The sequence below is a fragment of the Silurus aristotelis genome (genome assembly GCF_946808225.1).
Source record: "Silurus aristotelis genome assembly, chromosome: 6".
Taxonomy (NCBI): domain Eukaryota; kingdom Metazoa; phylum Chordata; class Actinopteri; order Siluriformes; family Siluridae; genus Silurus; species Silurus aristotelis.
This window is the reverse complement of record NC_139579.1, coordinates 610805-638228: the sequence shown is the minus strand read 5'-3', so window position 1 is coordinate 638228 and position 27424 is coordinate 610805. Positions and strand designations below refer to the sequence as shown.

The 27424-nt window shown below is 40.0% G+C and overlaps 2 protein-coding genes and 1 long non-coding RNA gene across 5 annotated transcripts; 1 reads left to right on the top strand and 2 right to left on the bottom strand.

The window, feature by feature from the left end:
• Positions 1-144: 144 nt before the first annotated feature.
• LOC310728060 lies at positions 145-17083 on the top strand. The gene is made up of 2 exons (XR_014534168.1): positions 145-930; positions 17040-17083. It is a non-coding gene; the product is annotated as an uncharacterized lncRNA (long non-coding RNA).
• LOC310728030 (uncharacterized protein) lies at positions 481-12715 on the bottom strand. Of its 2 annotated transcripts, none has more exons than XM_083545064.1 (3): positions 12622-12715; positions 6078-6184; positions 481-2874 (listed from the first exon to the last, which is right to left on the bottom strand). In XM_083545064.1, the coding sequence occupies exons 2-3, from the start codon at positions 6156-6158 to the stop codon at positions 1282-1284; spliced, it is 1674 nt and encodes a 557-aa protein (XP_083401190.1). In that variant the 5' UTR covers positions 6159-6184; positions 12622-12715; the 3' UTR covers positions 481-1281. The 2 variants fall into 2 exon arrangements, with proteins under 2 accessions (XP_083401190.1, XP_083401189.1); XM_083545063.1 differs by lacking the exon at positions 12622-12715 and adding an exon at positions 6274-6400.
• Positions 16679-27424, bottom strand: LOC310728038 (uncharacterized protein). 2 transcript variants are annotated; one of them, XM_083545084.1, is made up of 4 exons: positions 27142-27424; positions 26645-26840; positions 26449-26555; positions 16679-18451 (listed from the first exon to the last, which is right to left on the bottom strand). In XM_083545084.1, exons 3-4 carry the CDS (start codon positions 26527-26529, stop codon positions 17363-17365), a joined length of 1170 nt encoding a protein of 389 aa, XP_083401210.1. In that variant the 5' UTR covers positions 26530-26555; positions 26645-26840; positions 27142-27424; the 3' UTR covers positions 16679-17362. The 2 variants fall into 2 exon arrangements, with proteins under 2 accessions (XP_083401210.1, XP_083401211.1); XM_083545085.1 differs by having other exon boundaries at positions 17175-18451; positions 26645-26859; positions 27142-27384.

The window sequence follows — 27424 nt, the reverse complement described above, 5'->3', positions numbered from 1 at the left end:
CAATCGACTGCACACGTGCATATACAAGCACCTTGTGAGAATGAATGGGAGTTTAATGTTAATTTCCCTTTATATAAGAAATTCAAGAAGATTTGTTTTACAAATGAAAAGAGTTGAAGGTTCTTTGTTAGAGGACGTCCACAGAAGTACAGCTTTTGTCCTGTATGACCCTGCTGGTGGCTGAGTCATACATACTGACTCTTCCCACACTGTTCACAGTAATGCCACCTCTCTTCTGTGTGGATAGGCTGGTGTCTAAGGACATTTCTCTGACTAGTAAAACTCTTTCCACACTGTACACAGTAATACGGCCTCAATCTGTGGCTATGCTGGGGTATTGAAGATGAGATATTTGGATAAAACTCTTCCCACACTGTTCACAGTGATACTAAGGCTTCTAACCTGGGTGGATACGCTGGTGTCTTTTGAGATTACTCTGATAAAAGACGAAAAATAAAATACACACACAAACAGCACGAATCATGAGTGAGGAAGTTTATTAAAAAAGCCAAAGAAGGGGATGGAGAACGTCTTCTGTGAAGCTCGCCGCAAGCACGGGCCAAAAAAGGGAATAATACCTCTTCAGTGAAATTTACCACATTTGGGGAAAGCCTAAGCAGCCTACTAAAACCATCAAAGTAATAAAGTTAAGAATATATTTAAAAATACTAATGTGCTTATGCAAAGTAATAAAAATTGCTAACAAAATAATATAGTATAAATCTATGAAATAAGAAAAAAGCAAAAGTACTCACACATGATCAAATAACACAGGCAAGTACTGTCCACCAAGCAAAGTAAAATAATGAAGTGAAACAGTGGTAAACTTTCCACTTTTTGTGGTCCAACCCTCTCGAAGTATCTCGAAGATAATGGTAATCAGAATTGACCTTTAGAATGTTAATGATAGTTAAAAATACTTAGGGAAAGGTCTAACGTCCAAAGATTTCCAATAATGGTAATGACTGATAGTAACTAAAGAGGGCCCAGGTTTGGGGAGTTTTCAATGTTAGGGGTCAAAATGAATAAAAACAGGAGGAAATGCCAGGTGTAGTCAGACCATCGATGTTATAACATGCGGATGCTCTCGGGTTGATTGTGGTTTGCCGCAATAAACTCTACCTTTGCTCTACTCAACCTAGTGTCTTGGCTTCTTTTGAGGAAACTATCTTACATTTATTTTGAAAGTCCTAACTAATGTCAGAAGCAACTCGGTCTGAGAGAAAATAAATTTCCGACATAAGTAAAACTCTTCCCACACTGTTCACAGTGATACGGCTTCTAACCTGTGTGGATACGCTGGTGTCTAAGTAGATTACTTTGCCTATTAAAACTCTTCCCACACTCATCACAGTGATACGGCTTCTCTCCCTTGTGGATACACTGGTGTGTTTTGAAACTACTCTGACGATTAAAACTCTTCCCACACTTTTCACAGTAATACGGTTTCTCTCCTGTGTGGATACACTGGGGTGATTTGAGATGACTGTGCTGAGAAAAACTCTTTCCACACTGTTCACTGTAATACGGCTTCTCTCTTGTGTGGATACGCTGGTGTCTAAGTAGATTACTCTGCCTATTAAAACTCTTTCCACACTGTTCACAGTAATACGGTTTCTCTCCTGTGTGGATACACTGGTGTTCTTTAAGATGACCCTGATGAGTAAAACTCTTCGAACACTGTTCACAGTAATACGGCTTCTCTCCTGTGTGGATACGCTGGTGTCTAAGTAGATTACTTTGCCTATTAAAACTCTTCCCGCACTGTTCACAGTAATACAGCTTTTCTACTGTGTGGATACGCTGGTGTTCTTTGAGATGATTCTGGCGAGTAAAACTCTTCCCACACTGTTCACAGTAATATGGTTTCTCTCCTGTGTGGATACACTGGTGTTCTTTAAGATGACTCTGACGAGTAAAACTCTTTCCACACTGTTCAAAGTAATACAGCTTTTCTACTGTGTGAATACACTGGTGTCTTTTGAGACTACTCTGATGAGTAAAACTCTTCCCACACTGTTCACAGTAATACGGCTTCTCTCCTGTGTGGATACACTGGTGTTCTTTGAGATGACCCTGGCGAGTAAAACTCTTCGCACACTGTTCACAGTAATACGGTTTCTCTCCTGTGTGGATACGCTGGTGTCTAAGTAGATTACTTTGCCTATTAAAACTCTTCCCGCACTGTTCACAGTAATGCAGCTTTTCTACTGTGTGGATACGCTGGTGTCTTTTGAGACTACTTTGATGAGTAAAACTCTTCCCACACTGTTCACAGTAATACGGCTTCTCTCCTGTGTGGATACACTGGTGTTCTTTGAGATGACCCTGGCGAGTAAAACTCTTCCCACACTGTTCACAGTAATACGGTTTCTCTCCTGTGTGGATACGCTGGTGTCTAAGTAGATTATTTTGCCTATTAAAACTCTTCCCGCACTGTTTACAGTAATACAGCTTCTCTCCTGTTTGGATACACTGGTGTGATTTGAGATGACTCTGATGAGTAAAACTCTTCCAACACTGTTCACAGTAATACGGCTTCTCTTCTGTGTGGATACGCTTGTGTGATTTGAGATGACTCTGATGAGTAAAACTCTTACCACAATGTTCACAGTAATACGGCTTCTCTTCTGTGTGGATACGCTTGTGTGATTTGAGACTACTCTGATGAGTAAAACTCTTCCCACACTGTTCACAGTAATACGGGTTCTCTCCAGTGTGGATACCCTGGTGTGATTTAAGACTACTCTGACGATTAAAACTCTTCCCACACTGGTCACAGTAATACGGCTTTTCTCCTGTGTGGATACGCTGGTGTTCTTTGAGATGACCCTGGCAATTTAAACTCTTTCCACAATCTGAGGAGTGGTGCATCTGGAAAAAAAAAAGAAGATTCAATATACTGTAATAATTTTAGATTTGGTCTTGCATGTTATCAGAAATGTCTGCTATAGTAATCTGATATGGTTTGAAACAAGGTAAATGAGAGGTATTTTGAGGCAGACCAGGCAGCATTATATCAGCTTATTTTGAATTCAGGAGAGAGAGAAAAAAACTTTAGCACCTGTTGCATCTGTAATAACATCAGAGCTTAACAGGATTTAGTCCACGATAATAAAGCTGCCTGATATGTTCAAACAATGTTCAGGTGCTTTTGGTTGTAGCAAAATACGTCTGATTCAGAACATTTGCTAATAGTAGCTTTTATAAGACGGAGCTCAAATTCTGCAACGGTGCAAACAATCAATACCTACTGAGCTGATCTGCATGCTGTCTTCCAAATGATGTGTAAAAATCCCTGTGGTTGGGACAACAATACATTGGTGACGACCAAAGGTAATTATCTGTGGCTGTCAAAAGCAGCAACCTACTTCCTCCTAATGGCCTATAAGGGCATTTTCAATCAACTTGTTAGCATGTACCTCCACTTTGAGAAATCTCCTACCTAAATGTAGATTTGTTAACAGCTCCTGACAGTGCTACTAAATAATGGAATTTATTGTTTTTTATTATATATATATATATATATATATATATATATATATATATATATATATATATATATATATATATATATATATATATATATACCATGAAAAATTATATTCCTACAAACATTTATCTGAGACTACATCTGGTCCTTTACTCCCTCCCCCTGTGAGTCTCCGGGCCACTCAGACTATTGTTCTACATGTTTGGCTATTCATACAGACTGCATTCAGACTTTTGTTATCAAGGTTTTTATCTTTCAAGACAAAATATTGTTGCAAAACAAACTGATGGAATTGGTTACAGAAAGATTTCTAAACTTCTGAATGTTCCAGTGAGCACTGTTTGGGCCATAATCCAGAAGTGGAAAAAACATAATTTTAATTATGAAAGACCTGGAATTAGCAGGTACAATTGTTTCAAAGTAAACAATAAGAAATGCAGTGAGCCACCATCGCCTGTGTGCACGCTCACCACGCAAGAGTCCACTGCTGAAGAAAAAGCATGTTGAAGCTCGTTTAAAGTTTGCTGCACAACATTTGGACAAGCCTGTGAAAAACTGGAAGAATAAAGTCTGGTCAGATGAGACCAAAATTTAACTCTTTGGATGCCATAATACACACCATGTTTGGGGGACAAATGGCACTGCACATCACCACAAAAACACCAGACCAACAGTAATGTTTGGAGGTGGGAACATCATGATGTGGGGCTGTTTTTCAAGTTACAAAACTGGCAAACTTCATCTTATTAAAGAAAGAATGAATGGAAAAATGTACAAAGACATTCTTGATAAAAATCTGCTGCCATCTAGGATGATGAAGATGAAACGAGGGCAGACATTTCAGCAAGACAACAATCACAAATACACAGCCAAGGAAACTCACAACTGGTTTCAGAGAAAGAACAGCAAGCTGCTAGAATGGGTCAGGAGAATGGGCCAAAATCACACCTGAGCAATGCGTGCAACTAGTTTCTCCGTACAGGAGGCGTCTTAAAGCTGTCATTACCAACAAAGGCTTTTGGACGAAATATTAAATACATCATTTAACCATCAAAACCTTTTAGATGTGTCATTGGGTCATATGGTTTGATTTCTTTGTATGTCTGGATTGCATGGGTTGTTACCAACATCTGGTAAACATTTCATGTCAATAGCACCTTAAAAAATATGTTTACTGAGAAAAATCGTGACCTGTTCAATACTTTTTATTTTAGTGCAGTTTATTATTCGTAACATTTGTGGTCAACATTCAATAAACATTTAATAAACAATTTAAATTAAATAAGAATTTTAAATATATTGATATAATATAAGATAATGTTTTATAAAAATCGATTTTCCCCTTTAAGAGAAATTCTTGAAGCTGGACATAAAACTTAAGCGCTAGCTGGTAGTCATCCTCTGGTTAGCTGCTAACGCTAGTGCTATGGATTCCTGCATTTTCATGCATGTAAAAAAAAATAATCTGTAAAAAAAACTGTAAAACTAAAAAAAATAAAATAAAAATAAATTGAAAACAAGTTTCTATTTTTAACACACCTGGCATTGTTGTGTATGTTTTCAAGGTAAATATTAAGACTAATAAATGAGCTCAAAGTGCAAGGCAGAAACTAAACAAACTTGCGGTCCGCCACTTAATACGTTCCTGAGGGAACTCAGACTATATATTTTATGTTCCGCACGTAAAAAGGATTGTATTCGGTACACGTGTATACCGAACCGAAAGCCGTGTTACTGAAACAATTCGGTATGAACACGTGAACCGTTACACCTCTAGACAAGACACGAAATTAGGATACAATTATGATTTATTAGCAAACTGTTAAATGTGAATCTGTTGGTTACTTTAAAACTAAACTTCCTCTGGGAGATCACTGGGATACGAATGTGAATATTTGATCTGTTAATGTAGAAGGATAAAGTTCATCAAATATATACACAACATGTAACTTCTATTAAAATGTTCTTCTGATGTGTGTGCATACAGGAATGTACCATGAGTGTTATAAGTGTATGAAATATTGAAGCTTGATGTGTGTGTATCTGTACCTAGACATTTCAGCACCACCATTGTATGTATAATGGAGATCCCAAATTAGAGACAGATGTTGGGTGAACAATGTATGGAGTGGGATGTATTGAAATGCATTTGTGGTCGAGGCATATATAATGTGGAAATGAGAGTGGAGAGTTGGATGCTCTACAGACCAGCTCCGGCTTTTGGGGATTGATAATAAAAGCTGTTATCATCTGGAATCAAAAAATTCTGAGTCTTTCTACAACATTAGCTGGTTGCATGTGTCAGATTTATTGTGTGACTCCGCCAAAGAAAAGCTGCTGGAATCAAACATTGTTTACTTTATCAACTGAGTAAAATGGTAAAGAACAGACCAAATAGACCAATTGATTAAAAGAAATTTCTAACCTCCTTGTAAAAGGATTTTCAAAATAGAAAGAAAAAAAAAACAGTAGTTTATTGTGATAGACTTAAAGTTAAGGTAATTTTTATTTAATGTTAAAATACATTATGATGTATCTTTGCCCTGCAAACCACACTGAAAGATGAGACATGAATAAAGTGTACCTTTGATCCAGCAGCAGCAGCAGCAGCAGGAGGAGTGTGTGGAGGTTCTCCTAAAGATCTCCGTCTGGACTCTGATTTCATGATCAGAGGTGTAAAGAATCAGGACACTGGAAGAAAAATGCAGAGGTTCATGACTCCAGAATGTCCACTAGCTGTTCCCCGAGCAGCTCAGCTGCTACATTTCACTGTATCTCACCTTTGGGTAAAAATCCGCTAAATCCGGGACAAAAACAGGGTTGAAGCTCGCGCGCGATAGATTTATAACGGCGAAAGGAACGTCGATGTGCACGCGCTGAAAGTGGAGAAAAACTCACGCGCCCAACATTAACTTCAGACCGGAGCTCGTGACGGAAGTCTATAGGTACAAACAGGGATCACAAAGCAGTGGGCGGGGCCAACGGGTTCGAGTTCAAAATCCTCGAACATCATTGGCTCAGACAATTTCAGGAAGTGAAATCTGATTGGTTGTCTGCCACTGTGCCTGATCTTTAGTGGTTGAGCTTCATGAGAGACATGACTTCATCATCTATCACTCTTCATTCTCTTCTATCATTTTTATTTGTTCTAAAATTTCGGTTTAAAGATAAACGGAGATTCACACAAATTTAATTTTTTAATTTAACCTTTATTTTTCCAGGAAGGTCCCATTGAGATTAACAGAAATCTCTTCTTCCAGGGAGTCATGGCCTAGGTGGCCGTATAAAAGTTTCACATAAACACATAACACACAAAACAAATTCTAAACAAAGGAAAACAAAATCAGTTAATTAAAACAATAACATACTTTACTCATTTTACATCGCAATATATTTTTAAACACATTTTAAGAAGGAATTATGTCTAGTGGAGTAACAGCTTGAAATTCATTCCACAGCCAAGGAGCACAGTAAGAGAAAGCAGATTTTCAGTGTTCTGAGTGAACTCTAGGTACGTCTAATGTAATACCAGTTGACGATCTGGTGCTGTAGTTCTTTTTACACAAACATAAAAGCCTAGTAATATAATTTGAAAGCATACCAAGCAGTGCCTTTACAGTATATACTAATATATGTGATTTCCTTCTTTGATATAAGGAGGTCCAACCTACACATTTATATAGCAAACAATGATGAGTACGTGAACAAGCATTAGTTATAAAACGCAATGCAGCATGATAAACACAATCTAATCTTTTTAATAAATATATAGAGGCATGCATATAAATAATATCACCATAATCTAAAATGGGTAAAAAAGTACTTTGTATAATTTTCTTTCTAGCTCCAAAAGAAAAACATTTTTTTTGCCGAAAGAGAAAACCCAGTCTTGGTTTTAATCTTTTTACCAAGTAATCAATATGAACATCAAATGCCAACTTCTCGTCTATCCATATTCCTAGATATTTGTAAGTTGTAACTCTATCTATATGCACGCCACCAATAGAAAGGATAGACGGAGCAGTGATCATAGAACGACTACGCGAAAAAATAATACTTAGTTTTTTTCCGCATTTAAAACTAATTTCAATTGGAGTAAATTATGCTGAAAAGTATTAAAAGAACTCTGGAGAATTTTATTAGCTTGTGACAAAGAGGATGCAGTTGAATAAATAATTGTATCGTCAGCATAAAAATGTAGCTTTGCGGATTTTATTCCTTGCCCTAATTTATTTATAAAAATAGAGAAAAGAAGTGGTGCCAATAAAGAACCTTGAGGAACACCCTTCTTGACTGTTAGCACGGATGAAATATAATTATCTACAGCAACACATTGCGTTCAATTAAATGATAAATTTTTAAACCAACTCAAAGCCAAATTATCAAGACCTATATATTTAAGTCTCTGTAACAGTAAGTCATGATCCACTAAGTCAAACACTTTTGTCAAATCAACAAACAAGGCAACACAATGCTGTCTTTCATCGAGAGCAGTTATAAAATAATTTGTAATAAGTGTAGTAGCCTTTATTGTACTACAAAACTTTCTTTCCGCTTCTCCCGTTAGGGGGCGCCACAGCGATCCTCCGCACGTTTGATTTGGCACATGTTTTACGCTGGATGCCCTTCCTAACGCAACCCTCCCCAATTTATCCGGGCTTAGGACCGGCACTGAGAGTGGTTGGGGATGGTTCCCTGACCGGGGATCGAACCCGGGTCGCAGCGGTGAGAGCGCTGTATCTTAACCACTAGACCACCTAGATATTCTTTAATTTGATCATTTACTATAGATTTAGAAACTTTTGCTAAGATCGGTAGTTTAAAAATAGGTCGATAATTATTCAAATCACAGGGATCACCTCCTTTTAATAATGGCATAACCATAGCTGATTTCCAAGAAGTTGAAATTACATTAGTGAATAGACTCAAATTCAAAATTGATGCAATAGGTTCAGCAGTAATATCTGCAGACAATAAAAAAAAACTGGTTACATTTTTATCAAATCCACCTGATTTCTTCAGTCTAAATTTGAGAGTAGTTTATAAACTTGGCTGGGCAATATAGGGATAAAGAAAAATAAATCTGAGTCATAATAATTTGTCAACTCTTCAATTTCCTGTTCACCAGTGACCAGCGAATTACTGGTATCTGTTATCAAACTAGCTGAAATAAAATGAACATTAAACATATTAATAATATCACCCTTGTCTGTAATTAATCTTTGGTCTACTTTTAAAAGTTTTGGAAGATCAGTAGATTTATTTGACCCTACAAGAGATTTTGTTAATTTCCAAAATTTAGAAGGATTGTTCATGTTATTGCTAATTATTAGATTAAGATAATACTGGCTTTTGGAATTTTGTATCAATTTTGTACACTTATTTCTTAATAATCTCTAATTTGATCCCTATTTGTTTTCTTTGCTTTGGACCAGGCCACATTTCTTTGTTTAATAAGATTAGAAACAGATTCATTAAACCAAGGATTATATTTCCCACTCACCCGATATCTACGTAAAGGAGCATGTTTATCACAAATTTTTAAAATAGTTGATTTAAAATAGGCATCAACCAAATCAGTTATAGACGAAACCAACTGTAAATCACTATTATACATATCATGCAAAAAACTTTTTCATTAAAATTGTTGTTTAAATATAAATCTGGGTGTACTCTTGGGCATCTTAAAATTTCTCACACAAGATATTACACAATGATCGCTAAGATAATTACAAAAAACTCCTATCGCAGAAAAAACATTGGGAATATTAGTTAAAATAATATCAATCAAAGATGAATTACTCATACTCTTTCCATTTAGGGGAGTTGGTAAATTTATCAATTGTTCTAAACGCAAGGAGTTACAGATGTCCTTAAGTAAATGCCTGTAAGCAATGAAATTGCCTCACTTAAAGCTGAAGGCGGGCGGTAACAAGCGACCACCATCATATCAGACCCATTAGGTAAAAATACTTTAATAGCTATAAGTTTAAAACATTTCAAAATACTAACTGACTCAATACAAATACAATTCATATTTTCCTTAGTATAAACTGCAACCCCTCCTCCTTTTTTACTACGATCAGCTCTAAAAAAATTATATCCATTAATATGCACCATGGCATCTGTAATCGATTTTTTCAACCAAGTCCCTGTGAGAATTATGATGTCAGCATTGGTCGAATCTGCCCAGATTCAAACTGCATCCACCTTAATTACCAAACTTCTCACATTAAGATGGAAAAATCGTATACCATAACTTAATTTAAGTTCCTCTGGTGTTTGAAGCTGAGCCAACTCTGGGCCTGGGTTGGAATGAATGTTACCTGAAAGCAGTAGCAGAAGCACAAACCACTTTCTCTTTGCCATTCCGCTGTTGGATAACAGTCCATTCCTTGGACTGTTATCGCCACAAATAGATGTAACATAATGGGTCAGTTTTCCATTTCCTCTGACTAAGAGGCAGAACAACCTTTGTGGTGGATCACGCATCCAAACGGGCCAAAGGTCCGTTCTGCAGTGGTCTCAGCACATAAAAAGCATAAACACAGCACAGATGCATGTCCCCCATACCCACTAGAAGATATGTTATCCACACCAACCATTAGCGGTTCCCAAATCCAGTCCATAGCGGCCCACGAAGCCCATTGATGTGGCGCAGGTGCGGGTCTCTCCCATTCAACAGCAGAAGGCCCGCTACCCACACCAACCAATGGCATTCTCCATAGCATGGAGCAAAGTAGGCATATCGGTATAAAAGTCCACATTTTTTCAAACATGGAATAATCTCCAGTTAGTTAATAAAAAGTAAAATAATAAAGAGTGGTATAAACACACCACTAACAATTTTAGCAAATGCAAGACTTAAAAGACTGGCTGACAAAACTAACACACAAACTCACACGAGCGGCCATCTTGGATATGCATTTGCATTTAAAATTAATTTAATTCACAAATCAATGAAAAGGAGGATTTAAACAGGATAGAGTATTTATTGGATTATAACTGGGGACCAGGTGGACATTCACTGGGCTGATGTATGGCTTCTTCCCTGGTCCTGGGTGATCTGATCTAACTTGAGTTAGTTTCTTTCTTCTAAATGAAATGTTCTAATGATCAAAAGCAGCGTCAGGTTCAGGTATTAGATGTAATAATAAAGAGAAACGGTAACAGATAAACATAAAGCAAGTGAAAGTCTCTTTTCCAGTCAGAACTCATGGTGTCTCTCACAGCTCCATCTGAGTGGAGGAGCAGCTCACAGCTGGAGAGCAAATTAACACTATAGTGTACATTACTGAGGCTAGAAGTCCAACTTTCCCTTCATCTTTACCCACAATTACATTTCTCTACTTCAATAACACAAAGTTTTAAACAGAGAACTAGCAGCTAACTAGCAGCTCAGCCTAAATCTATTGATAACAATAAGCCGAGGTGTAGAGAAAAGTTCAACTTTTGTGACAAATAATAAGTTAGAATAGGAATATGGCTCAAGGTTTATGTTTTCATGTACCCATTTTAGATTTCTAGCTGACGTAGCACAATTGATGTGTTTATGGAGTTTGTTGACTTTAGATCATAATATAATAAATAGATCAGTTCCTTTTTTTGTATGTTTTGGGCAAATTGTCAATAAATATCATGATACATTAAAACCCTATTGTACGAGCAACTAATAGTACGAGCAAATGAAGATACGAGCGACCTTGCTAGCAAAATTTTACCATATTTTGCGAGCAAATTTCGAAGACATGAGCAAACCCACGCTGCCGGTTCCCCGCTTTCGGCTGAGGGCAGCATCAGTCACTTAGTTAATCTTGTGTCACTCGTTCGCTCTCTTTGTTCAGTGCAGCAAAAACGTAACTTTTTTTAGTGGGAAAAAGAAAGTAAATAGAATTACCATTAAAACCGAGAGGGAAATAGTGGAAAAGTACGAGCTTGGTGTGCGTCTCACACTCGCAATCAGCCACTACCACATGGGTAAGTGTTAAATTATGTTTACATTACGGTAATTTGTGGTGTATTTGTTTATTTAAATAGCCTAAAAATACTTTTTAAGTGCAGAAATAAGTGATCGAATGAGGTCTCGGAACGGATCAAATCACTTTTACATTCAATCTTATGGGAAAGATTAGTTTGAACGTACAAGCTAATGGACCTACAAACAATTTTCGAGAACAAATTATGCTCGTCCAAAGGAGTTTTAATGTATTAGCTCACTGCTATCTAAAGATCAGTCGAAATTTACACAAGAAGGCGGATAATTACAAAAGATGCCGCTGTTTTACATCAGGGATACGGGCGTGCGCTCCTTCTGCCGGTACAAGACATAACTTTGGGTTTTCTCCTTTCAGAGAAATGTTTTATTTTTATCCCTAAAATAATTGATAGCATTATATTTATTGTTGTTATACCACAGGCCACTTAATATTGCATTGATGCAAACAGCATAAACACATTCTCACATGATCATATCATTTATTGTCTAGTCATTATGGAGTAAATCATCCCACCATTAAAGTATAAACTTTTTAAGCATGAAATACTAATTAGGCTAATTATAACCAAAATGTAACTAATTTAATTAAAGAAATGGCAAACAACAGTAAGAGACTAAGTTCAGAATCCAGGATTGTAATTTAAAAAATGACTTTATACAGCTATATTTACTGAATAAAGAAACCTCTAAAAAATACAATCCTGTTCAGCTCTGTCAGGTTGGACAGGTACCATCAGTGGACACGTTCCACTTTCTGGCTCTCGAGAGATGTTCAATTGTGTTTAAGTCAGGGTTCTGGCTGGGCCACTTTATGACATTCAGAAAGTTGTCCTTAAGCCATTTTGAAGCTGCACCAAAAGTCGACTAGCTATCAGATTATGTTCGGGTGCCATATAGTGTAGTTAGCTGAAGTTGGACCAGAATTATTTCTCCAAATTGCTTGTAAACACAACAATGTTCTGATGTTGGAATGTTGACCGGTTTGTTAGTTCCAATTGTTAAAATTATACCGTCTGCATAGGATCATTTGTTAAACAGGTCTCCAACTCTACAGTTATATTGGGGGTTTCATGTCTTTCAAGTAACTTTCCTCACAAAACAAAGGCAAAAAAACAAACAGTTCTCCACTTACCTTTAAAGACATTCCAATTGGAAGGCATTTCACACCCAGCACCAGGCACCAGTACATATGGGTGTTAGTGGATAACCCAATGCTTTCCAATACACAAAGCACAAACATAAGAATATGAATCAGAATCAGAAACCAAGTATGCTTACACACACAAGGGATTTGACTTGGCATCAGGAGCTTTCAGTGCAGTAGAAAGTACAGACATTCTTCAGATGTGATTTCTTCTAAGACTGCCTTCTAAAAGGAAAAGCACAAGGCTGTTCCAAAAGATACTAGGAAGCTCCACAACAACATCTCTTTACTACTCAACCCCCCTGCCACCTGCTCCATCCTGCCTGCCTGCTGATAACTTTGCCTCCTTCTGTGATTCAAAGATTGAGGAAATCTCCCAGACCTTTACTTCCTTTCCAACAATGACTACACAACACAGCCAGGAATCCCCTACTCCTTCGTTGTCAAGCTTCTCAACCTTAACAGATGAGATAATGCAAGTCATACTGCAATCACACCACCTGTGATCTGGATCCAATCCCTTCAACTACGCTTCAGACTATCTCACAAGATCTCCTGCCCTTCATCTCCACAATCATCAATGGGTCCTTAACATCTGGCTTGTCAACTACCTTCCAGTAAGCAAGGGGCATTCCCATCTTGAACCTGCTCTGAAGCCATCAGACATCAACAATTACGGACCGGTATCACTTGTCTCCTTTCTTTCAACATCTCTGGAATGCAGAGTTGTCACTGGTTGTCACTGGTTTTAACCAACTGTCTGTCTATCTCTCACAGAACAACCTTCATGATCCAAAAAAAGTCTGGATTTAAAGCGGTACATTCCACAGAGACAGCCCTTTATGGGAAACTCTTTCTGAGAAACTGCAGGCTGCTCGATCAGCCAAGCGGTCATCCGTACCTTTTTTCTTTCTGGACCTGTCAGCAGCATTCGACACAGTGAACCACAAGACTCTCTTGTCTACCCTCAGGAGCCTCGATATCCGTGGAACAGCTTGGGAATGGTTTACTTTCTACCTGGAAGGTTGCTTATACCCAGTCACATGGAGGGGATCGATATCTGCCACTTGCAGACTTACCACTGGTGCCCCACAAGGCTTGGTACTGGGTCCCCTCCTTTTCTCCCTCTATACCCACTTCATTGGTGAAGTCATATCCTCACATGGAAAAGCACACCATTCACCTTGACTGTTAAGCTGATTTGAGACAATGTCTGTTGTGAAAAGCGCTATAGAAATAAACTTGACTTGACATGGGTTTTCTTACCACTGCTATGCAGATGACACTCAACTCATCTTTTCTTTCTCTCCCTCAGATACCACAGCTTCCACTCTGATCTCAGCATGCTTGAAAGACATACAGTGAGGAAAATAAGTATTTGAACACCCTGCTATTTTGCAAGTTCTCCCACTTAGATACTTGATATGCTTCTCACAGAGCCACTCCTTGGTTATAGTCATTGGCAAACTTAAGACGTGCCTGGACATGTGCAGGTTTAAGCAGGGGAACCTTCCGTGCCATGCATGATTTCAAACCATGACGTCTTAGTGTATTACCAACAGTAACCTTGAAAACGGTGGTCCCAACTGTTTTCAGGTCATTGACCAGCTCCTCTCGTGTAGTTCTGGGCTGATTTCTCATCTTCCTTAGGATCATTGAGACCCCACGAGGTGAGATCTTGCATGGAGCCCCAGTCCGAGGGAGATTGACAGTCATGTTTAGCTTCTTTCATTTTCTAATGATTGCTCCAACAGCGGACCTTTTTTCACCAAGCTGCTTGGCAATTTCCCCGTAGCCCTTTCCAGCCTTGTGGAGGTGTACTATTTTGTCTCTATTGTCTTTGGACAGCTCTTTGGTCTTGGCCATGTTAGTAGTTGGATTCTTACTGATTGTACGGGGTGGACAGGTGTCTTTATGCAGCTAACGACCTCAAACAGGTGCATCTAATATAGGATAATAAATGTAGTGGAGGTGAACATTTTAAAGGCAGACTAACAGGTTTTTGAGAGTCAGAATTCTAGCTGATAGACAGGTGTTCAAATACTTATTTGCAGCTGTATCATACAAATAAATAGTTTAAAAATCATATATTGTGATTTCTGGATTTATTTTTTTAATTATGTCTCTCACAGTGGACATGCACGTACAATGACAATTTCAGACCCCTCCATGATTTCTAAGTGGGAGAACTTGCAAAATAGCAGCGTGTTCAAATACTTATTTTCCTCACTGTATCTTCATGGATAAGTGCTTATCAATTAAAACTCAACCCTAGCAAAACAGAACTGCTGGTCTTCCCCGGTAAATCATCTTCAGGTCAAGATCTTTGAATAACTCTTCACGACTCTCTTCTCTCACCTTCAGCCACTGCCCGTAACCTTGGGGTAACTATGGACAATCAACTTCTCCTTCGCCTCACATGTTGCTAATAAGGCTCATTCCGGTCGATTTCTTCTCTACCATATCCAAAGGATTGACCATTTCTGTCCACACAGGCTGCCCAGGTGCTTGTTCATTTCTAGACTGGACTAATGCAACTCTCTGCTGGCAGGTCTTCCTCTGAACGCTATTCGTCCACTGCAAATTATCCAAAACGTAGCTGCACGACTTGTGTTCAATCTGCCCATGTTTTCCCACACCACCCCACTGCTGCGCTCCCTTCACTGGCTTCCAGTAGTTGCAGATATCAGATACAACACTAATGTTTGAGTAAAAGGCCAAAAAATGGACAAGCACCATCTTACTTTAGAGACCTCATCACATATTGCACTGCACCACACTGTCTAAGATCCTCCAGCAAGGCTCGATTGGTTCCACCTTCTCTCAGAATGAGAGGTAAGTATTCTTCAAGGCTTTTCTCTGTTCTGGCACAGAGGTGATGAAATGAACTTCCTCTAGATGTCAATACAGCGGAGTCCCTGGCTATCTTTAAGCAATGGTTGAAGACCTACCTCTTCCTGAAACACTTAAATTAGGATTTTCCAAGTTTGCTTTGTAGAAATCAGGCAGGTGAAGTTCTCCTGAAGTCTGCTGAACCCAGAATCATTCATCTTGCTGCACGAGAAGCTACATTCTGCTATCATAGTCCATATTTAAGGTTCCGATTAAAAACCATCATTCTGAACTAAAAGTATGACCACGGCAATGTTACAAGACCATTTGTCCAATTGACTTTGGAAGATCTGAAATGTTTCTCCTGTTATACTGGAATCATTTTGGTGGAATTTAGCCCAGAACATAAGAGCATTATTCAGGCTCTGCTGATGAAAGTATGGTGAGGATGTAATTTGACTAATAAGCTTATTCGAAGTTAGAGAAACACAAAAAATGAATGTCGGAGAAAAAATACCTAAAGGATTATACGTTTAACGTTTCAGATTTAAAGAAAGACTTAAAGCGCAGACAAATCTCACAATAATTCTTATAGGTCCAGAAATATACAACAAAAATGTATTCCCTGAAATTACTGTATAAACGTGTGATCCTGCTCAGGTTTGTAATAAATCAGAAAACTAGATCAGTGTGAGATGAGTGTGATACTCAGGTAGCTCCATACTTTTTGCAATACAGTGTAGTTGTAGTGTAGTTTATCTGTAGTTGATCCAAAAATGTTCTGTTGGCTTGGAAAGGTGTCCAGTTTGTTAGAGCTAATTAATATTATGATTTAAAGTCCCCCTATATTTACATGTTAATTTCCCTTTATATCCCTTCATATAAGAAATTCAAGAGGATTTGTTTTACAAATTAACATCAGAAGTTGATGGCTCTTGAGAGCACGTCCACTATGGTACAGCTCTTGTCCTGTATGACCCTGCTGGTGGAGTCATACATACTGACTCTTCCCACACTGTTCACAGTGATACAGCTTCTAACCTGTGTGGATACGCTGGTGTCTTTTTAAACTACTCTGATGAATGTAGGATTAAAATGTAGCTTATTTATGCTTAAGTAAACATAACCCAAAGGAAAGTGCCCATAACACCCACTAGACATGAAAAATGGGCCTAAACCAACACAGACGAAAATAACACACAAACAGCACGAATTATGAGTGAGGGAGTTTATTAAAAATGCCATAAAAGGGGATGGAGAACATGTCTTCTAAAACCATAAAAGTAATAAAGTTAAGAATATATTTAAAAATACTAATGTGCTTATGCAAAGTAATAAAATTGCTAACAAATAAATAAAATAGTATAATCTACGAAATAAGAAAAAAGCAAAGTACTCACGCATGATCAAATTACACAGGCAGGCACTGTCCACCAAGCAAAGTAAAATAATGAAGTGAAACAGTGGTATATTTCCCACTTTTTGTGGTCCAACCCTCTCGAAGTATCTCGAAGACAATGGTAATCAGAATTGACCTTTTGAATGTTAATGATAATTAAAAATACTTGGGGAAGGTCTAACGTCCAAAGATTTCCAAAATGGTAATGACTGATAGTAACTAAGGAGGGCCCAGGTTTAGAGAGTTTTCAATGTTAGGGGTCAAAATGTATAAAAACAGGAGGAAATGCCATTTGTAGTCAGACCGGGTTGATCGTGGTTTGTCGCAAAAAAACTCTACCTTTGCTCTATTCATCCTAGTGTCTTGGCTTCTTTTGAAGAAACTATTTTACATTTATTTTGAAAGTCCCAACTAATGTCAGAAGCAACTCGGTCTGAGAGAAAATAAATTTCCAACATAAGTAAAACTCTTCCCACACTGATCACAGTAATATGGCTTCTAACCTGTGTGGATACACTGGTGAAATTTGAGACTACTATGATGATTAAAACTCTTCCCACACTGTTCACAGTGATACGGCTTCTCTCCTGTGTGGATACGCTGGTGTGATTTGAGACAACTCTGACGATTAAAACTCTTCCCACACTGTACACAGTGATGCGGCTTCTCTCCTGTGTGGATACGCTGGTGTCTATTGAGACTACTCTGTTGAGTAAAACTCTTCCCACACTGGTCACAGTAATACGGCTTCTCTCCTGTGTGGATACGCTGGTGTTCTTTAAGATGATTCTGGCGAATAAAACTCTTCCCGCACTGTTCACAGTCATACGGCTTCTCTCCTGTGTGGATACACTGGTGTTCTTCGAGATGACTCTGATGAGTAAAACTCTTCCCACACTGTTCACAGTAATACGGCTTCTCTCCTGTGTGGATACACTGGTGTCTATTGAGATGACTCTGTTGAGTAAAACTCTTCCCACACTGTTCACAGTAATACGGCTTCTCTCCTGTGTGGATACGCTGGTGTGATTTGAGACTACTCTGCCTATTAAAACTCTTCCCACACTGTTCACAGTGATACGGCTTCTCTCCTGTGTGGATACACTGGTGTAATTTGAGATTACCCTGGCGATTAAAACCCTTTCCACACTGTTCACAGTGATATGGCTTCTCTCCTGTGTGGATACGCTGATGTACTTTAAGATGACCCTGGCGAATAAAACTCTTCCCACACTGTTTACAGTGATACGGCTTCTCTCCTGTGTGGATACGATGGTGTTCTTTGAGATTACCCTGGTGAGTAAAACTGCTCCCACACTGTTCACAGTAATACCGCTTCTCTCCTGTGTGGATACGCTGGTGTCTTGAGAGACTACTCTGATGATTAAAACTCTTCCCACACTGTTCACAGTTATATCGCTTCTCTCCTGTGTGGATACACTGGTGTCTTTTGAGACCACTCTGATAAATAAAACTCTTCCCACACTGATCACAGTGATACGGCTTCACTCCTGTGTGGATACGCTGGTGTTCTTTGAGATGAACCTGGTGATTAAAACTCTTCCCACAATCTGAGCAGTGGTGCATCTGGAAAACAAAATAAAATGATTCAATATACTGTAATAATTTTAGATTTGGTCTTGCATGTTTTCAGAAATGTCTGCTATAGTAATCTGATATGGTTTGAGGTATTTTGAGGCAGACCAGGCAGCATCTTATTTTCAATTTCAGGAGACAAAGAAAAAAAACTTTAGCACCTGTAATAACATCAGAGCTCAACAGGATTTAGTCCACGATCATAAAGCAGCCTGATATGTTCAAGCAATGTTTGGGTGCTTTTGGTTTTAGCATTTGCTAATAGTAGCTTTCATAAGACAGAGCTCAAATTCTGCAACGGTGCAAACAATCAGTACCTACTGAGCTGATCAGCTGTCTTCCAAATGATGTCAAATCAAATCAAATTTTATTCATCACATACACATACATACAGGGTATGACATGCAGTGAAATGCTTTATACGACGGTCCGACAAGAGGGGAATAGGATAGGGAAAAAGAAAAGAAGCAGATAAATAAAGTATAAAGTATAAAAAACTATATTAAATAAAATATAAGAATATAAGATAAAGAACATATAAAGATATGTATGTGAAACAAAGAGAAAAATGTATATACAAAAAATTCTTATGGCAGTAGACAGTGAAACAGTAAACAATGTGTAACAAAGTGTAAACAATAAACAATTTAAGTGGTTGGTTGTCCATAAACTGTCCGTGTGTGGTAAGGTGTGGTGTAAGGGTCCAGTAAGTGTCCAGGTGCGGTATGGTGTGGTGTAAAGTGTCCGTGTGTGGTATGGTGTGGTGTAAGGGTCCGTAAGTGTCCGTGTGCGGAATGGTGTGGTGAAAAAATAAATAAATATAAAGTGCACTTTGCTGTCCAGAGTTTAAAGTGTCGTGGTGCGAAAGGTGAGATATGTACAGAGAAGAAGTGTGATGATGGAGAGAGTGGACCAGCTTTTAGATCCTGGGTGTTTCCTGGTTTAAACACTGAATGGCCTGCAGGAAGAAGCTCCTCCTCATCCTCTCGGTGTTCGCTTTCAGGGAGCGGAAGCGTTTCCCTGAACGCAACAAATAGAAGAGTCCATTGTTGGGATGGCTGAGGTCCTTTACAATCTTCCTGGATCTGGTCCTGCACCGCGTACTGTAGATGTCCTGCAGGTCAGGGAGCTCGGTGTGGATGGTACGTTCAGGTGAACGCACCACTCTCTGAAGGGCTCGCCTGTCCTGCATGGTGCTGTTCCCAAACCAGGAAGTGATGCTACCCGTCAGGACGCTCTCAATGGTGCAGGTGTAGAAAGTCTTAAGCACCCGAGAGGGTAGTTTAAAGTCCCTTAAGCGTTTCAGATGGTACAGACGCTGTCGGGCCTTCTTCACCAGCGTGTTAGTGTGACAGGACGAAGACAGATCCTGTGTGATGTGAACACCCAAGTACCGGAAACTGTCCACTTTTTCCACTGGAGTCCCGCAGATGTTTTGCGGTTGGTATGACCGCTTCAGCTTTGTGCTGAAGTCCACAATCAACTCCTTAGTCTTGCTGAAGTTCAGGAGAAGGTTGTTCTCCTGGCACCATCTCTCCAGGTTTTTAACCTCCTGTAGGTAGGCCGTCTCGTCGTTGTTGTTGATCAGGCCCACCACAACAGTGTCGTCAGCAAACTTGATAATGGTGGTGGAGTTGGATGTGGCCACACAGTCATGTGTACAGCGAGTACAGCAGGGGGCTCAGAACACAACCCTGGGGAGCTCCAGTGCTGAGGGTGAGGGTGGATGAGGTGTGTATTCCCACCCGTACGACTTGTGGTCTGTCTGTCAGGAAGTTAGAGATCCATTGACACAGCGGCTGGCTGAGTCCCAGGACCTCCAACTTAGAGGTGAGTGTGGAGGGAATTATGGTGTTAAACGCTGAACTGTAGTCCACGAACAACATCTTTGCATAATTCCTGTTTCTTTGGTCCAGGTGGCTCATCGGGGTGTGAAGGAGATGAGCAATGGCGTCCTCAGTAGAGCCTCTCGAGTCTCTCGAAGCACTTCATCACTACTGAGGTAACAGCTACAGGGCGGTAGTCATTGAGGCAGGCGGGCTGAGGTTTCTTCGGGACAGGAACAATGGTGGACTGTTTAAAACATGAGGGGACAACAGACTGTTCCAGGGAGAGGTTGAATATCTCAGTGAACACCGGTGCTAGCTGGTCAGCGCAGGCTTTCAGAACCCGACCTGTGTTGCCATCTGGTCCTGCTGCCTTCTTGGTATTCACTCTCTTGAATGCCCTCCTCATGTCATGCTCCGAGATGGTAAACGTGTTCACCTCTCCGGCTCTCTCTGCGTGCACGCTGGTTGTGCCGCTAGCGTGGTTAGCTGCAGCCTCCAAACGAGCGTAAAAGGTGTTTAGCTTGTCTGCCAGAGAAGCGTCCGCATTCACCGTTCTAGAAGATAGTGTTTTATAGTTCGTTATTGTCCTTAGTCCCTGCCACAGGCTCCTAGAGCCACCATGTTGAAACTGTGACTCTAGTTTCCTCCCGTAGCGCCGCTTTGCATCCTTCACCGCTCTGCAAACACTGCAAGACGCAGCCTTGTACTCTTCCATGTCCCAGTGGCAAGCCCCGTGTTGTAGGCAACGGAGCGGGATCTCAGAGCGTCGCGGATGGTTTTATCCACCCATGGCTTCTGGTTGGGAAACGTTCTGATGGTGGTTTTCTGCACTGTATCATCCGCTAGTTTCCTGATGAATCCCACAACCGCTTCCGTAAACATGTTGACGTCATCAGAGCTGCGCAGGAACATGTCCCAGTATGCGTCATCCAAAGCGTCCACCGATTGGTCAGTCCACCGCGCGACCTCCCTCTGAACCGGAGCTTCCTGTTTCAGCCTTCGTTTGTAAACATGCATGAGGAAGATGGCGGCATGGTCCGATTTCCCAAACGATGGACGTGATTGTGCCTTGTAGCTGTTCTTGAATGTTGTATAGCAGTGGTCCAGTGTTCTTTCGCCTCTGGTGGGGCAGGTGATGTGCTGATAAAAGTTCGGTAGTGCGCGCTTGAGGTTGGCACTGTTGAAATCTCCGACCACAATGAGCGCAGCGTCCCGATGCAGTGTCTCCTGTAAGTCCCATACTGCAGTGTCCGTGTCCGCTTGAGGTGGAATATAAACGCCACTGACTATGACTGAGCTGAATTCCCGAGGTAGATAAAAGGGTCGACATTTGATGGTCAGTAGTTCCAGATTTGGTGTGCAGGAGCGTGAAAGAGGAACAATGCTTGCGCTGTCGCACCAGTGGTTGTTCACAATCAGACACACTCCACCTCCTCTTGACTTCCCCGACTCCAGTGTTCTGTCTATGCGGTAAACCGAGAAAAACTCGGCCAGCTGGATGGCCTGGTCCGGTACCGCTGGTTTCAGCCATGTCTTGGTGAAGCCGAGAAGGTTGCAGTCACGAATGTCTCTCTGGAACTTGACCCTTGCCCTGAGGTCGTCGAGCTTGTTTTCCAGTGACTGGACGTTGGCTAACAGGATACTAGGATACTAGGTAAGGGAGCGCGGTGTGTGCGTGCCCTCAGCCTGTTCCTGACGCCGGCTCGTTTCCCTCCCGGACGCCGGTACGGGTCACTTCCTTTGTTCTCCCTCAGGATCTCGCTCGGCCAGCATGGGTCCGGGTTTAAAAATGGCGAAAGGTAAGTGCATTGTACACCAATAGATATAAGAGTGTCTCTGTCATATCTAATGATGTCCATCTTGTGTAGATGGAATGGTAACTACTTAAATAAAAGTATAAAATAAACAAAAACAAAAAAAAGCATAGCCGGAGCAGTCGTGACGGCAGCCGACCTCACCGGCGACATCTTGAAAATGTGTGAAAATCCCTGTGGTTGGGACAACAATACATTGATGATGACCGAAGGTAATGATCTGTGGCTGTCAAAAGCAGCAACCTACTTCCTCCTAATGGCCTATGAGGGCATTTTCAATCAACTTGTTAGCATTTACCTCCGCTTTGAGAAATCTCCTACCTACAGTGAGGAAAATAAGTATTTGAACACCCTGCTATTTTGCAAGTTCTCCCACTTAGAAATCATGGAGGGGTCTGAAATTGTCATTGTAGGTGTATGTCCACTGTGAGAGACAATCTAAAAACAAAAATCCAGAAATCACAATATATGATTTTTTTAACTATTTATTTTTATGATACAGCTGCAAATAAGTATTTGAACACCTGAAAAAGTCAATGTTAATATTTGGTACAGTAGCCTTTGTTTGCAATTACAGAGGTGAAACGTTTCCTGTAGTTTTTCACCAGGTTTGCACACACTGCAGGAGGGATTTTGACCCACTCCTCCACACAGATCTTCTCTAGATCAGTCAGGTTTCTGGCCTGTCGCTGAGTAACACGGAGTTTGAGCTTCCTCCAAAGATTCTCTATTGGGTTTAGGTCTGAAGACTGGCTAGGCCACGCCAGAACCTTGATATGCTTCTTACAGAGCCACTCCTTGGTTATCCTGGCTGTGTGCTTCGGGTCATTGTCATGTTGGAAGACCCAGCCTCGACCCATCTTCAATGCTCTAACGGAGGGAAGGAGGTTGTGCCCCCAAATCTCGCAATACATGGCCCCAGTCATCCTCTCCTTAATACAGTGCAGTAGCCCTGTCCCATGTGCAGAAAAACAGAGTAGGGATGGTGTTCTTGGGATGGTACTCATCATTCTTCTTCCTCCAAACACGTTTAGTGGAATTATGACCCAAAAGTTCTATTTTGGTCTCATCTGACCACATGACTTTCTCCCATGACTCCTCTGGATCATCCAAATGGTCATTGGCAAACTTAAGACGTGCCTGGACATGTGCTGGTTTAAGCAGGGGAACCTTCCGTGCCATGCATGATTTCAAACCATGACGTCTTAGTGTATTACCAACAGTAACCTTGGAAACGGTGGTCCCAGCTCTTTTCAGGTCATTGACCAGCTCCTCCAGTGTAGTTCTGGGCTGATTTCTCACCTTCCTTAGGATCAATGAGACCCCACGAGGTGAGATCTTGCATGGAGCCCCAGTCCCAGGGAGATTGACAGTCATGTTTAGCTTCTTTCATTTTCTAATGATTGCTCCAACAGTTTTTTATAATATTCAAGAAGTCAAGTCAAGTAGCATTTATTGTCATTTCAACCATATATAGCTGATGCAGTACACAGTGAAATGAAACAACCTTCCTCCTGAACCCTGGTGATACATAAAACAACAGTCACAGAAACAGAAAAACAGGGACAAGAACTAGTAGAAAGATCCTTGCCACATAAAGTGCATGTGTGCAACCTGGTGCAAACAGTGCAAAAGACAACACAAGACAGTGCAGGACAATACACAATACACAAAACAGGTCCACTAGTTAACCCGTCGTAACAAAATAAGGTGCACAGTAGCAGAAAAATGTAAACAGCATATTGTGCAATTAAACAAACAGCAGCAATCAAGAGAAAGTGAACAGTGGCAAAAAGATGTGGACAGAATATTGTGCAAAAGAACAAACAGCAGCAATCCCAGAAGATGTGGCAAAAAATGGCATGTAAACATTTTGCGGTAATGATTAGTGTGAGTGCTACTGAATCATGGAATTTATGAATGTGTTTTTATTTCATATATAATATACCATGAAAAATGATATTCCTACAAACATTTATCTGAGACTACGTCTGGTCCTTTACTCCCTCCCCCTGTGAGTCTCCGGGGGCCACTCAGACTATTGTTCTACATGTTTGGCTATTCATACAGACTGCATTCATATTAATGAGCAGCCATTCAGACTATTGTAATCAAGGTTTTTATCTTTCAAGACCTCCACCACCGTATTGTTGCAAAACAAACTGATGGCATTGGTTACAGAAAGATTTCTAAACTTCTGAATGTTCCAGTGAGCACAGTTGGGGCCATAATCCAGAAGTGGAAAGAACATAATTTTACATAAACCGGCCAAGATCAGGTGCTCCTCACAAAATGTCACAGAGGAGTGAAAAGAATTTCAGAACAGTTGTCCAAGTGGCAAGGACCACATGTGGAGAGCTTCAGAAAGACCTGGAATTAGCAGGTAACAAGTAAACAATAAGAAATACAGTGAACCACCATTGCCTGTGTGCATGCTCCACTGCTGAAGAAAAAGCATGCTGAAGCTCGTTTGCTGCACAACATTTGGACAAGCCTGGGAAAAACTGAAAGAATAAAGTCTGGTCAGATGAGACCAAAATTTAACTCTTTGGATGCCATAATACACACCATGTTTGGGGGACAAATGGCACTGCACATCACCACAAAAACACCAGACCAACAGTAATGTTTGGAGGTGGGAACATCATGATGTGGGGCTGTTTTTCAGGTTACAAAACTGGCAAACTTCATCTTATTAAAGAAAGAATGAATGGAAAAATGTACAAAGACATTCTTGATAAAAATCTGCTGCCATCTAGGATGATGAAGATGAAACGAGGGCAGACATTTCAGCAAGACAACAATCACAAATAGAGAGAAAGAAAGAACAGCAAGCTGCTAGAATGGGTCAGGAGAATGGGCCAAAATCACACCTGAGCAATGCGTGCAACTAGTTTCTCCGTACAGGAGGCGTCTTAAAGCTGTCATTACCAACAAAGGCTTTTGGACGAAATATTAAATACATAATTTAACCATCAAAACCTTTTAGATGTGTCATTGGGTCATATGGTTTGATTTCTTTGTATGTCTGGATTGCATGGGTTGTTACCAACATCTGGTAAACATTTCATGTCAATAGCACCTTAAAAAATATGTTTACTGAGAAAAATCGTGACCTGTTCAATACTTTTTATTTTAATGCAGTTTATTATTCGTAACATTTGTGATCAACATTCAATAAACATTTAATAAACAATTTAAATTAAATAAGTATTTTTAAATAAAATGCCTGCTTGTTGATATAATATGAGATAATGTTTTATAAAAAATTAACAAGTTTCTATTTTTAACACACCTGGCATTGTTGTGTATGTTTTCAAAGTAAATATTAAGACTAATAAATGAGCTCAAAGTGCAAGGTAGAAACTAAACAAACTTGCGGTCCGCCACTTAATACGTTCCTGAGGGAACTCAGACTATATATTTTATGTTCCGCACGTAAAAAGGATTGTATTCGGTACACGTGTATACCGAACCGAAAGCCGTGTTACTGAAACAATTCGGTATGAACACGTGAACCGTTACACCTCTAGACAAGACACGAAATTAGGATACAATTATGATTTATTAGCAAACTGTTAAATGTGAATCTGTTGGTTACTTTAAAACTAAACTTCCTCTGGGAGATCACTGGGATACGAATGTGAATATTTGATCTGTTAATGTAGAAGGATAAAGTTCATCAAATATATACACAACATGTAACTTCTATTAAAATGTTCTTCTGATGTGTGTGCATACAGGAATGTACCATGAGTGTTATAAGTGTATGAAATATTGAAGCTTGATGTGTGTGTATCTGTACCTAGACATTTCAGCACCACCATTGTATGTATAATGGAGATCCCAAATTAGAGACAGATGTTGGGTGAACAATGTATGGAGTGGGATGTATTGAAATGCATTTGTGGTCGAGGCATATATAATGTGGAAATGAGAGTGGAGAGTTGGATGCTCTACAGACCAGCTCCGGCTTTTGGGGATTGATAATAAAAGCTGTTATCATCTGGAAGCAAAACCCGTGATTCTGAGTCTTTCTACAACATTAGCTGGTTGCATGTGTCAGATTTATCGTGTGACTCCGCCAAAGAAAAGCTGCTGGAATCAAACATTGTTTACTTTATCAACTGAGTAAAATGGTAAAGAACAGACCAAATAGACCAATTGATTAAAAGAAATTTCTAACCTCCTTGTAAAAGGATTTTCAAAATAGAAAGAAAAAAAAAACAGTAGTTTATTGTGATAGACTTAAAGTTAAGGTAATTTTTATTTAATGTTAAAATACATTATGATGTATCTTTGCCCTGCAAACCACACTGAAAGATGAGACATGAATAAAGTGTACCTTTGATCCAGCAGCAGCAGCAGCAGCAGGAGGAGTGTGTGGAGGTTCTCCTAAAGATCTCCGTCTGGACTCTGGTTTCATGATCAGAGGTGTAAAGAATCAGGACCCTGGAAGAAAAATGCAGAGGTTCATGACTCCAGAATGTCCACTAGCTGTTCCCCGAGCAGCTCAGCTGCTACATTTCACTGTATCTCACCTTTGGGTAAAAATCCGCTAAATCTGAGACAAAAACGGGGTTGAAGCTCGCGCGCGAAAGATTTATAACGGCGAAAGGAACGTCGATGTGCACGCGCGGAAAATGGAGAAAAACTCCTCCTCATCCTCTTCTTCTTGTGGTGTTTTATGGAGGATTGGCAGACTAACGAAAAGGTGCATTACCGCCACCTACTGATCTGGACTGTGGTGCGAACACTGAACAGGGAAAAAAATAAAAAAAAAACAAAAACAAAGGGAAATTACAAACCTAAATTCTATCTATCGTTCCTGTATTTATTAGGTATTTAAATAACAATTCTTGAGTCCCGATTGCCCATACTCGATTCCCAACAGTAACCTCTAGAGAAATATTGCCCACTCCTATCCACCCTAATTCCTGAATTAACTGGAATCTGTCCCTTTCATATGCAGGACACTTATCAAGAATGTGTGTCTCACTGTTTCCAGCTCCCCACACTTCACCCGATACATGCTTACCTATTCTAAAGAGACTATGGTTTAATGCAGCATGTCCAATTCTTAGTCTTGTGATGATGACATCCTGTTTTCTATTTCCCAATATTTTCCTCTCTTTTCCAACATTCTCCTGAATCTGGAAGAGATGTCTTCCTTTAGTCCCACTATTCCATACTTCCTGCCATCTTTTACATACTTCAGATGAAATCACTGCCTTGATGGAGAAAAACTCACGCGCCCAACATTAACTTCAGACCGGTGCGTGTAAAAGTCTATAGTCTATCATAAGTCTATAGGTACAAAC

Coding starts and splice junctions, on each gene's coding strand:
- LOC310728030 (XM_083545064.1), bottom strand. CDS start 6,158: ATGAAATCAGAGTCCAGACGGAGATCTTTAGGAGAACCTCCACACACT. Junction 2,875..6,077: donor CTGCTGCTGCTGGATCAAAG/GTACACTTTATT, acceptor TTTTTTTTCCAG/ATGCACCACTCCTCAGATTG.
- LOC310728038 (XM_083545084.1), bottom strand. CDS start 26,529: ATGAAACCAGAGTCCAGACGGAGATCTTTAGGAGAACCTCCACACACT. Junction 18,452..26,448: donor CTGCTGCTGCTGGATCAAAG/GTACACTTTATT, acceptor TTTGTTTTCCAG/ATGCACCACTGCTCAGATTG.